The sequence below is a fragment of the Cetorhinus maximus genome, chromosome 1 (genome assembly GCF_964194155.1).
Source record: "Cetorhinus maximus chromosome 1, sCetMax3.hap1.1, whole genome shotgun sequence".
Classification (NCBI taxonomy): domain Eukaryota; kingdom Metazoa; phylum Chordata; class Chondrichthyes; order Lamniformes; family Cetorhinidae; genus Cetorhinus; species Cetorhinus maximus.
The window spans coordinates 142,300,726-142,312,875 of NC_135879.1; the positions used below are offsets into that span (position 1 = coordinate 142,300,726).

At 40.8% G+C, this 12,150-nt stretch overlaps 1 protein-coding gene across 13 annotated transcripts in view; it reads left to right on the forward strand.

Annotated features, from left to right (window-relative positions):
- The window catches only part of dcun1d4 (DCN1, defective in cullin neddylation 1, domain containing 4 (S. cerevisiae)), a 117,399-nt gene that overhangs the window by 70,391 nt on the left and 34,858 nt on the right, over positions 1–12,150 (forward strand). For all 13 annotated transcript variants that reach the window (XM_078547665.1, XM_078547676.1, XM_078547749.1 and 10 more), the window contains 3 exons: positions 2,373–2,443; positions 8,943–9,034; positions 10,595–10,703. In XM_078547665.1, coding sequence (XP_078403791.1) covers positions 2,373–2,443; positions 8,943–9,034; positions 10,595–10,703 — 272 coding nt within the window. The remainder of the gene's footprint in view (positions 1–2,372; positions 2,444–8,942; positions 9,035–10,594; positions 10,704–12,150) is intronic.

Genomic DNA, 12,150 nt, shown 5'->3' on the forward strand with positions numbered 1-12,150 from the left:
ATTCTTTCAAATTTATTAGGCATGACCTCCCTCTGACAAAGCCATGCTGACTATCCCTGATCAAACCTTGCCTCTCCTAGTGGAGATAGATTCTCTCCTTCAGAATTTTCTCCAATAGTTTCCCTACCACTGACGTGAGACTCACTGGTCTGCAGTTCCCTGGCTTATCTCTACAACCCTTCTTAAATAGCGGAACCACGTTAGCTGTTTTCCAGTCCTCTGGCACCTCCCCCATGGCCAGAGAAGAATTAAAAATTTGGGTCAGAGCCCCTGCAATCTCCTCCCTTGCCTCCCTCAGCAGTCTAGAACACAAATCATTCAGACCTGGAGATTTGTTCACTTTTACGCCTGCCAAAACCTCCAATACCTTGTCACTCCCTATATCAATTTGCTCAAGAACCTCAGTCTCTCTCCCTGAGTTCCATACCTTCATCCTCATTCTGTTGGGTGAAGACGGACGTGAAGTATTCGTTCAACACTCTACCGATGTCCTCCAGCTCCACCCATAGATTGCCCCCTTGGTCCCTTATGGGCCCTACTCTTTCTCTGGTTATCCTCTTCCCATTGATATACTTGTAGAATATCTTGGGATTTTCCCTACTTTTACCAGCCAGAGCTTTCTCATATCCCCCCTTTGCTCTCCTAATTGCTTTCTTAAGCTCCACCCTGCACTTTCTGTACTCCACTAATGCCTCCGCTGATTTGCTCCCCTTGTACCTGCTAAAAGCCTCTCTTTCCCTTCTCATCGTAACCTGAATATCTCTGGTCATCCATGGTTCTCTGGGCTTGTTACTCCTTCCTATCACCCTAGAGGGAACATGTTGAGCCTGTACCCTCCCCATTTCCTTTTTGAATGCCCCCCCACTGCTTGTCTGTAGATTTCCCCACAAGTAGCTGTTCCCAGTCTACCTTGGCCAGATCCTGCCTTATTTTACTAAAATCCGCTCTCCCCAAATCCAAAATTTTTTTTTGCAACTTGTCTATTTCTTTGTCCATAGCCAGCTTAAATTGTACCATGTTGTGGTTTCTTTCACTAAAATGCTCTCCCACCACCACCTCAGCTACCTGTCTGGCTTCATTCCCCGGAATTAGGTCCAGCACTGCGCTGTCCCTTGTTGGACCCTCTACATATTGACCTAAAAAGTTCTCCTGTACACATTTCAAGAAATCCACGCCATATTGGCCTTTATTGCAAGGGGATAAGAGTATTGACCTTTACTGCAAGGGGATAAGAGTATAAAAGTAGGGAAGTATTGCTACAGTTATACAGGGTAGTGGTGAGACCACACATGTAGAGTACTGTGTACAGTTTTGGTCACCTTACGTAAGGAGGGATATACTTGCATTGGAGGCAGTTCAGAGAAGATTTGCTTGACTGATTCCTGGGATTAAGGGGTTGTCTTCTGAGGAAAGTTTAAGCAGGTTGGGCCAATTCTCATTGACGTTTAAAAGAATGGGAGGTGACCTTATTGAAACATAGATTCTAAGGGGACTTGACAGGTTAGATGCTGAGAGGATGGTTCCTGTTGTGGGGCTATCTAGCACTAGGAGGCCGAGATTCAAAATAAGGGGTCTTCCATTTAAGAGGAGTTGAGGAAGAATTTATTCTCTCTGGGTTGTCAGCCTTTCCCAGTGAGCCATGGTCATTGAATATATTCAGAGCTGAGTTAGACTGATTTTTGATTGACACAGGAGTCGAGGGTTATGGGAGATGGGCAGGAAAGTGGAGTTAAGGCCACGTCAGATCAGCCATGATATTGACTGGCAGAGCAGACTCGGGGCCGAATGGCCTACTCCACCTATTTACGTTCTTATCCTAGCAGGTCATTTGGGAGATACCTTATTTTGTTGTTCGTCACGGCCCCTACTGCCTTTTGTTGAAAAGGTTTTTGCACTTTACAAGTTCCACTCAATATGCAAGATTAGAGAGACAGACACCAGAGTGGCTAAATCACATGTTTTGTGATAGCATCACACATTGGACATGCTCACAACATGTCCAATGCACCTATTTGCTTAAAAGTCAAATATTCCTGGCCCTGTAAAAATAGTAACATTCCAAAAATGTGCATGTATGTAGCCAAGTTTAATTTTGACCCAGAAATCTAACAGAACAAATAATAAATATAGTCTTATATAATGGACTTTGATGTTGCCCTTTTGTTACTAAATCCCAAATAGGCATATGACAACAATTCAATTGTCTGCACCTGTTTTGAAACTGCTTTCAAATTAGATTGCTGATAGAATATTACAAAATTAAGGCTATTTGACAGCAACAGAAATCTGTTTGGAAAGACTGGTCATTGCTGCCTGAGATTGCTTTTGAGATATATTGCAACCATGTATCTAAGTACTTTGCTATGTTGCAGGTAGTGATGATGTTATAGGCCCTGAAGACATGGAGAAATTCTGTGAAGACATTGGAGTTGAACCTGAAAATGTAAGTGCTTTTGGGTTGCAGGGGGTGGTAGGGTGGTGGGGAAAATAAATCAGTAGTAGAACAGTGAAAAGATGTATCTTGAGACTTATTAATTTTACTTTAAGCATTGCTGTTCAATTTTTGCTGTATAAAATTATTTTTGTGGGCATGCATGCATGTATGTGTGTATATTTCATCACTTTCCATATTTGTGATCTCTAAAAACCCCCTTTTCAGCATTTTAGGAAATTGAACATGAAGCTTGGATGCTCACAGCTATATGGCATAAGATGTACAACTAAGACTGCACCTGCCTAGAACATAAAAAATAGGAGCAGAAGTAGGCCATTTGGCCGCTCGAGCCTGCCCCATCATTCAATAAAATCGTGACTGATCTGTTTGTTTCAAATTCCACATTCCCATTCACCCGGATAACCTTTGATTCCCATGCCTAAGAAGAATCTATCTATCCCTGCCTTATAAATATTCAATGACCCCGCCTCCACCGCCTTCTGAGGCAGTGTGTTCCAAAGTTGCACAATCCTCTGAGAAAATATCTCCTCATCTCTGTCCTAAAAGGGCAAACCCTAATTTTAAGACAGTGACTCCTAGTTCAGGACTCACCCACAAAAGGAAACATCCTTTCCATGTCCACCTTGTTAATACCGTTCAGGATCTTTTATACTTCAATTAAGTCACCCCTCACTCTTCTAAGCTCCAGTGGAAATGAGCTGATTCTGTCTAATCTTTCCTCATAAGACAACCCACTCATTCCAGGTATCAATGTAGTAAATCTCCTCTGAACCGCCTCCAATTCATTTACATCCTTCCTTAAATAAGGAGACCAAAACTGCACACAGTATTCAAGATGTGGCCTCGCCAATGCCCTGTATAACTGAAGCATAAGACCCTCACTTTTATGTTCAATTCCTCTTGTAATAAAGGATGGCATTCCATTGGCCTTCTTAATTACTTACTATACCTACAAACTAACTTTTTGTGTCTCATGCATGAGAACACCTAGACCACTCTGCACCTTGGAATTCTGCAGCCTTCTCCATTTAAGTGATATTCTTTTTTATTCTTCCTGCCAAAGTGAATAACTTAACATTTTCCCACATTATACTCCACCTGCCAGATTTTGCCCACTCACTCAACTTATCTGTATCCATCTGCAGCCTCATGATTTCTTCACAACATACTTTTCTACCTATCTCTGTGTCATCTGCAAATTTAACCACCATGCTTTCACTCCCCTTATCTGAGTCATTGATACAAATTGTAAAATGTTGAGGCCCCAGCACAGACCCCTAAAGACTCCATTCATCACGTCCTGCCAATGAGACAAAGACCCATTTATGCATACTCTGTTTTCTGCCAGCCAGCCAATCTTCTATCCCTGCCAACATGTTACCCCCTACATCATGAGCTTTTATTTTCCACAATGACCTTTGATGTGGCACCTTATCAAATGCCTTCTGGAGATCCAAGTACAGCACGTCTACTGGCTCCCCTTCATCCAGTGCATGTAACTCCTTCAAAGAACTTCAATAAATTGGTTAAACATGATCTCCAAAACCATGCTGACTCTTTCCAATTACCTTGAGTCCCTCTACGTGCCCAGCTATAACCACCTTAATGATTGATTCTAACACCTTCCTTACAACAGCCATCAAGATAACTGGCCTATAGTTTCCTGTTTTCTGCTTCCCTCCCTTCTTGAACAGAGGGTTTATATTTGGTACTTTCCAGCCTGATGGAGCCTTTCCAGAATCTAGCGAATTTTGGAAAATTAACACCAACGCATCTACTACCTCATTAGCCATCTTTTTTAAGACCATAGGGTGAAACCCATCAGGACCTGGAGATTTGTCAGCCTGCAGCACCATCAGTTTGCTCAGTATTGCTTCCCTGATGATTATAATTTCACCAAATTTCCCCCCTCCCTTCCACCTCCTGATTTTACAGCTATTACTGGAATGTATTTTGTATCCTCTGTAGTGAAGACAGAAGCAAAATATTTGTTCATTTCATCCATCATTTCCTTGTTATCTACAATTAACCCTCCATTGTCACTCTCCAGAGGACCAACACTCACTTTACTTTTTCCCTTTTTTAAATGCCTGTAGAAATTCTTGCTATCCATTTTTACATTTTTAGCTAGCTTCACATACTCTAATTTCTTTCTCCTGATTAACCTTTTAGTTATTCTTTGCTGTTGTTTATATTCTGACCCATCATCTGACCTGCCACTCATCTTTGCACCAGTTACATGCTTTTTCCTTAAGTTTGATGCTTGCCTTAACTTCTTTAACTAACCATGGATGGTAGGTCCTCTCCTTTAAAAATTTTCTTTATAGTAGGAATATACTTAGAATGAGTATTCTGAAATGTCCCCTTAAATGTCTGCCACTACTTCTCTATTGATCTACCCCCTAGCCTAGTCTCCCAGTTCACTTCAGCTAGCTCAGCTTTCATGCCCACATAGTTGCTCTTATTTAAGTTCAAAATACTAGTCTTAGACCCATTCTTCTCCCTTTCAAGCCAGATGTAAAGTGCAATCATATTGTGGCCGCAGCTACCCAGGGGTGCTTTCACTCTGAGGTAATTAATTAATGCTGTCACATTACACAATACCGAGCCTAATATAACCTGCTCTCAGATTGGTTCCAGAATGCGCTGTTCTAAAAAGAACTATCCCAAAAGCATTCCATGAACTCCTTGTCCAGGCTACAACTGCCAACCTGATTTTTCCTGTTTATATGTAGATTAAAATCACCCATTATTGCCGTCCCTTTATCGCAAGCACTAATATTTCTTATTGAATATTTTTGTCCTGCATTATGATTACTGTTAGGGAGTCTGTAGACCACTCCCACTTGACTTCTTTCCCCTACTATTCCTCATCTCTACTCAAACTGATTCTGCATCCTGATGATCTGAACCAAGGTCATCTTTAACTATTGCACCAATGCCATCCTTCTTCAAAAGTGCTACCCCTGCACTTTCACTTAGCTTCCTATTCTTTTTGAACGCCTTATGCCCCTCAAAGTTCAGGACCCAATCCTTGTCACCCTCCAATCACGTCTCCGTAATGGCTATCAGATCATATTTATTTACTTCAATGTCCTATCAGTTCATTTACTTTGTTATGTATGCTGTGCGCATTCAGATACAAAGCCTTTAGTTTTGTCTTTCTGTTATCTTTGTGACATGTAGTCTTGACTGTTGGTTATTCTTAGGTTTTTACCTCTCTGTCCCTTCCTGCTATTCTATAATTCTCATTTCCTGTATTACTATTATGATCTCCTACCTTGAATCTACCCCTTATTTTGCCACGTCTACCCAAGCTTGTTTCCTTACCCCCACCAACATCCCCTTGTTTAATTTAAAGCCCCCTCTGCTCCCCTAGTTGTGATCCGCAAGAACACTCGTCACAGCATGGTTCAGGCGTAGACCGTCTCGACGGTACAGTCCCCACATTCCCCAGTTCAGGTGCCAGTGCCCCACGAACTGAAACCCCACTTCTTTCTCACCAGTCTTTGAGCCATGCATTCCTCTCTCTCCTAATGTTATTTGCCCTATGCCAATTTGCACGTGGCTCAGGTAATAATCCAGAAATTATTACCTTTTGAGGTTCTGCTTCTTAATTTGGTACCTAGCTTCTCATACTGACTATGCAGAACCTCCTTCCTTGTCCTGCCTATGTTGTTGGACCACAATGATTGGATCCTCTCCCTCCCACTGCAAGTTCCTTCCAGCCCTGAGCAGATGTCCTGAACCCTGGCGCTGGGCAGGTAACAAAGCCTTTGGATTCTTGCTCTTTGCCACAGAGAACAATGCCAATCCCCCTCACTATACTGCCCCCTACTACCTTTGCTTTCCTGTTTGGTCCCCCAGCTTGAACGGCTTTCTGTACCATGGTGCCATGGCCAGCCTGCTTATCCATCTTGCAGACCTCACTTTTGTCCACACAGATTGTAAGCACCTCAAACCTGTTTGACAATTGCAAAGTCTGAGGCTCCTCCACTACCATCTGCTCAGTCCCTTTACCTGCCTCATTCATGGTCACATCCTCCTTTCCCTGACCACTGACCAAATCAGAAGATCCTATTCTAAGTGATGAGAGCATCTTCTGGAATAAAGTGTCCAGTTATTTCTCCGCCCCTCCCCCCACCTTATGTTACGCAGTGTCTGCAGTTCGACTTCCCGATCTAGATTTCCTCTCGCTGCTTACATTTTCTGCAGACATGTTTGTCATGGATTGCCTTGGTGTCCAAAAGCTCCCACGTTCCATAGCTGCAAAATATCACCTGTTCTGCCATTGTTACTTATTTATTTAGTTAACTTAATTTAATTACTCAATTAACTTAAAATAATTTCTATGTATACCACGCCTCTTTTCCCCCATACACCGAATTCCCACGTGAACCTAATTCGCTAAAGTTTCCGTCTCACTCTTGCGTAGTCGCTTGTCTCCTCACATGCCCCTAAGTGATGGAAGGCAAAACAGTCCATGCAGGTGGCTACAAATTTGCTCCCTGAAAGTGGGACTGTTTCACTCTGTGGTCTTATTTCTCCTGACTGAATACAAAATTAATTTATTCTTTCATGAGATGTGGGCATCGCTGGCAAGGCCAGCATTTGTTGCCTAATTACCTTGAACTGAGTGGCTTGCTAGGCCATTTAAGAGGGTAGTTAAGAGCCAGCCACATTGCTGTGGGCCTGGGGACGCATGTAGGCCAGACCAGGCAAGGATTGGAAATTTTGTCCCCTAAAGGACATAAGTGAACCAGATCGGTTTTTACGACAATCGATGATAATTTCATGGCCACCATTACTGAAGCTATCTTTCAATTCCAGATTTTCTAAATTGAATTTGCATTCCGCCAGCTGCATTGGTGGGGTTTAAACCCATGTTCCCAGAGCATTAATCTGGACCTCTGGATTACTAGTCCAGTGACATTGCCACGACACCACCGTCTCCCGGTGCAGCCCACAAAAGGTGTTCTTGCCAATCGATTCTTCAAATAAGGATAATTAATGTGTAGTTCTACAGGAAAGCTGCATCCTTAGATGGTTACTCTATAAATATCCTTGGCACTAACATTGGAGCAAACCAAGAGTTCCCATGAAAGCAGCCAGCTATTATGTTTATTATGTATTTATCTTTCTTTGCCCACTCCGGTCATAGAATTGCATAGAGATAACAACATGGAAACAGGCCTTTCAGTCTTAATAAGATGTAACTCTTGTAGAGCTTTCAGTCTTAATAGTTGATGTTTATCCCCCACACAGGCAATCGTCCTAATCTTGTGTGCCCCGCTAGTTTCCAGTTTCCTTTGTTCTGCCTTTTCCTTCAATTACTCATCTAACTAATTGTATTAAGCCTATTATGTTTGTAGAATGAGTGAGTGTTCCAAGAGACTAGAACGGTTTGAGTGTTTGTGTGACCAAACAACAATCAACTAATAATAGGGTTGCAAATCTACTTTTTTCTCCACCAATCTCTCCCTTCCAACGCCTGTCCCATGCCCCCCTTGTTGAATGAATCTCCTTTACAATCAAAACTTTTTACAAAAACTTGTCAGTTGTCTTTCTCTCTCTCCATTTGATTTTTTTAATATTCTGATTTACAGAGAGGAATAATGCTGGAGACCTGCTTGGGAAATGTTGCTGAGCCTGCCTACAATAGCATCTTAAAAAATCTAAATCACTAATTCAAGATGTTTCAGTTGCAGTACTTTAAATCAATAATTGCATTGCTCACTGTTGGGTCATAATTGTGGTGGGTTTTGTCCTCAACCATATTTTCATTCGAAGCTCTATAGGAATTAAAGGATCCTAAGCCTAATTGTTTGTTATTCCTGATTTTTAGAAATTGGTCATTTTCCTGGACACTGTTCTTCATCCTGAGAAATCTATACAAAGTTAATAGCTCCTGTCCTTTTTTAGATAAAAATATTCCTGCAAAACAAAAGCCTTGATCAGAGCTATTATCAGAACACAGTGGATTGACACTGTCCTTTTATTTTCTGCAATACTATGGTTGGGGAACTTGTAGACACTTTAGCAATCAGTAGCAATCGTTATATCGATCAAAATGGCATTTATGCAAACAGCTTTTTCACCTTTTTTGGAGGAGGTTTCAATTAGAATGTAGCACTATTAGAAGTACTCTCATTGGAAGTTCAGGGTATTTCGCATTTTTATAAGCCATTAATTTGGAAAATACTTGTTCAATTTGCACTATTTTGTGGTGGTAAATGAAAGGAATAGAAGTGTTGAATGCAAAATGTCTTCAGGGGATGTTTTTCTGTCTTCAGTTAATGACTTGGGCTATGCTGTTGCATGTAAATGATCTCAATTATAGCAGTGTCTGATACCCAAAGTGAATATCAAACTTCATTTAAATAATACAACTATTAAATATATTCAAGGGATTCTGATTGCAGGGCAGCCTTTTTAAAACAAGAATCTGTATTCTTACACTATTATTGATCTGTTGTACTTATTTTAGGTGGTGATGTTGGTGCTTGCCTGGAAGTTGGATGCCCAGAGCATGGGCTATTTCACCCTACAAGAATGGTTGAAGGGAATGACCTTATTACAGTATGAAATGCTTCTGGTTTAATTTGTTTTTATTTTGAAATAGTTGTCAATTCGCCTGAAGATTATGCATTATGTCATCTATTAAGATTGATTAATATTTAAACCTTTTAATGGCTATACCAATGGTTAAATTTTAAAATCACAGAGATTTCAACTGCACCTCTTCAGAATGTCTTTTTATGTCTCTGTATTAAGAAAAATTTAAGTAAAACATGAGGATATTGCAATTCTTCATGCCTGCAACACTGTTAGATTCATGCTATCTTCTCTGCTAGTGGAAGGGTCAACTATGAGATGTGTTTGGGCAGTATAAGACCATAAGACATAGGAGCAGATATTAGGCCAATCAGCCCATCGAGTCTGCTCCACCATTCAATCATGGCTGATAAGTTTCTCAACCCCGTTCTCCCGCCTTCTCCCTGTAACCTTTGATCCCCTTACCAATCAAGAAACTATCTATCCCGGTCTTAAATACACTCAATGACCTGGCCTCCACAGCCTTCTGTGGCAAAGAATTCCATAGATTCACCACTCTCTGGCTAAAGAAGTTTCTCCTCATCTCTGTTCTGAGGCTGTGCCCTCGGGTCCTAGTCTCTCCTACTAATGAAACATCTTCCTCACGTCCACTCTATCCAGGCCTTTCAGTATTCTGTAAGTTTCAATCAGATCCCCCCTCATCCTTCTAAACTCCATCAATTCCTAATGAGTATTGACCGGCAACACACAATTATACCTAATCCAGTTGTAATTGGCAATCTCACTCCAAGACTAAAGGATGGTTGTATGGGAAATGAGGAAAAGGTAGTGCTGTTCTGCAGTTGGGGATGAAGCATGTTCCCGGAATTGAGACAATACTTTGAACCTGGATACTTAACCTAAGAGCACTTATTACCAATACTGGCTGCCTAAAATGGGAAGGGTTCCATTCTCTAGCAATAACAGCCCTTGTGTGAAGTGAGCACAATATTTTCAAACGTTCTCCAAGCATAGGAATGGAAATTGGCCATTTAGCTCCTTGAACCTGTTCTGCCATTCAGTGAGATCTTGACTGACCTGCAACCTAATTCCTATCTACCAGCCTTTGCCTCATATCCCTTAATACCTTTGGTTAACTAAAATCCATCAATCTCCAATTTAGAATTCCTGATCGATTGTCATTTGTGGAAGAGAGTTCCAAACTTCTTACCACTGCGTGTAGGAATGTTTCCCAACTTCGCTCTTAAACTATGGCTCAAATAGGCAGTGCTCAATAATTTGACTCTCCCAACTAGCAGAAATGGTCCTTGATCCTGCCCCTCCCCTGCTCCCACTCCTCTCCTCCTCATCTCATCTTCCCCTCTCCCTACCTCACCTCTTGACATCATGGGGGGGCGGGGGGATGATGCAGAGCCCTTCTCCGCCCCCCCCTTGCCCTTCCTTTGCCCTTCCTGCTGCGTCTCTCACCATTGACTTTGCAAAAATAAATGTTAGTTATTTGATCTGGAAACCTAATGTGGTTTTGGATGTTAAAGTGTAGTGAAAGATTATTTTTCAATTTTATTTCTCTTTTTTCAATTTTAGATGTGACACAACAGAGAAACTGAGAAGTTCACTAGATTACTTGAGATCATTGTTGAATGAACCCACAAATTTTAAACTTGTATACAGATATGCCTTTGATTTTGCACGGGTAAGTGATCCTATTGTAAGGAAAACAACTGAAGTGCCAAAACTTGTCATGAGGCCAAGACTAATAGACATTTACCTTTTTCAAAAGAAAACCCCGCTCTGTTGTCTTAGAAATATATAACAGCTTTGTGTACTTTGTTTATTTGATAAATTTGAATGGCTCACCAAGCCACTAAAATTGCCTTCATCTAAAATGTGCACTGAAATAGTTTCTAAGATATGAGTGAGGCATTTAAAATGGCAGTCATTTTATTTTAATCGCAATATTTCTGAAGTTCTTATACCTGCCTTAAATGTAGAGTAAAGTTGGAGGGAGGAGAGGTTAGAGTTGGATGGAAACTGTGAATAGTACATGAGGTTAACAGTTTGTGTAAAGTGAACTTGGCTGGGTGGGGGGGGAAGATGTAGAGTAAAGGGTTAACTTGAATAATAGCTTATTACACACATGCTCAGTAGCTATGCCACAATAATGTCACTTACTGTAGGAAGATGTGTGTGAAGTAGTTGAGAGAGTAGCTCCAGCTATGTCTTGGTCTGTCTTAACTTTTGTAAATAGTATATAAATAAGTGTGTTTTCATCAAAAGAATATTGCCTCCAGCAAGATCTCTTCTAGAGTAAAAAACCAACAAATTTCAAGATAAAACACGATAACAGATTAAATATTTAGATTTGGGAACTTGTACTCGTTACAATTTGTGATGGATTAGGTGAGCATACGGAGTGCCGCATCATTATGCTAGGACATAAATTCACGTCGGTGATTCTTGTGCAGCTTATTTTCAATCTTGCTGAACTACAGGAGGAGATGGCGAGTAGAGGCTAGGTACACCTTTACTAAGGAGGAGGAGAAATTGTCAGGAATTCTCATAGCAGTGGTTAAAGTGGGACTTCTCAAAATAAAGAACGTTTCTTTCCCCGTTTCTCTCTTTGCCAACTCCACTCCTGAGATTTTTTTGTTGTTTAACTCTGGGCTTTCCTAGTACTTCTCCACTCCTTTTATTGAGAGCAACATGATTCCCCTGATGCTTAGAGCTCTTTGTTTTTGCTGCTAGAAAAGAGATATTTTCCAAAAAAATTGAGTAGGTGAATAAACAAAAATCAGTCCATGTTTCTAAATGATCTGATTTTGGGGTGTTGGTCAGTTTTTTTATTACTAAATATAAAAACTTCATTCCCTTACGGATTTATTTTTCACACTTTTTAAAAATAATAATCAGTGGGGGAAATATGACTCCAAACAGGTAAATTTAGACAAACTCATTTTTTTAAAAAGAAACTGGTTCAATATTTCCTTGTGATATCCAGCATTGTAATAACACACCAAGATTGCAGAATCTGATGTACAGCATAAGTTTCAGGAAATTATCACGTCAGTAACTTCAGTTGCTGATAATGCTCTCCCTCATTATCTGAGACTTCTGTTCTGCTCTGTCCTTTCCCTTGTTGA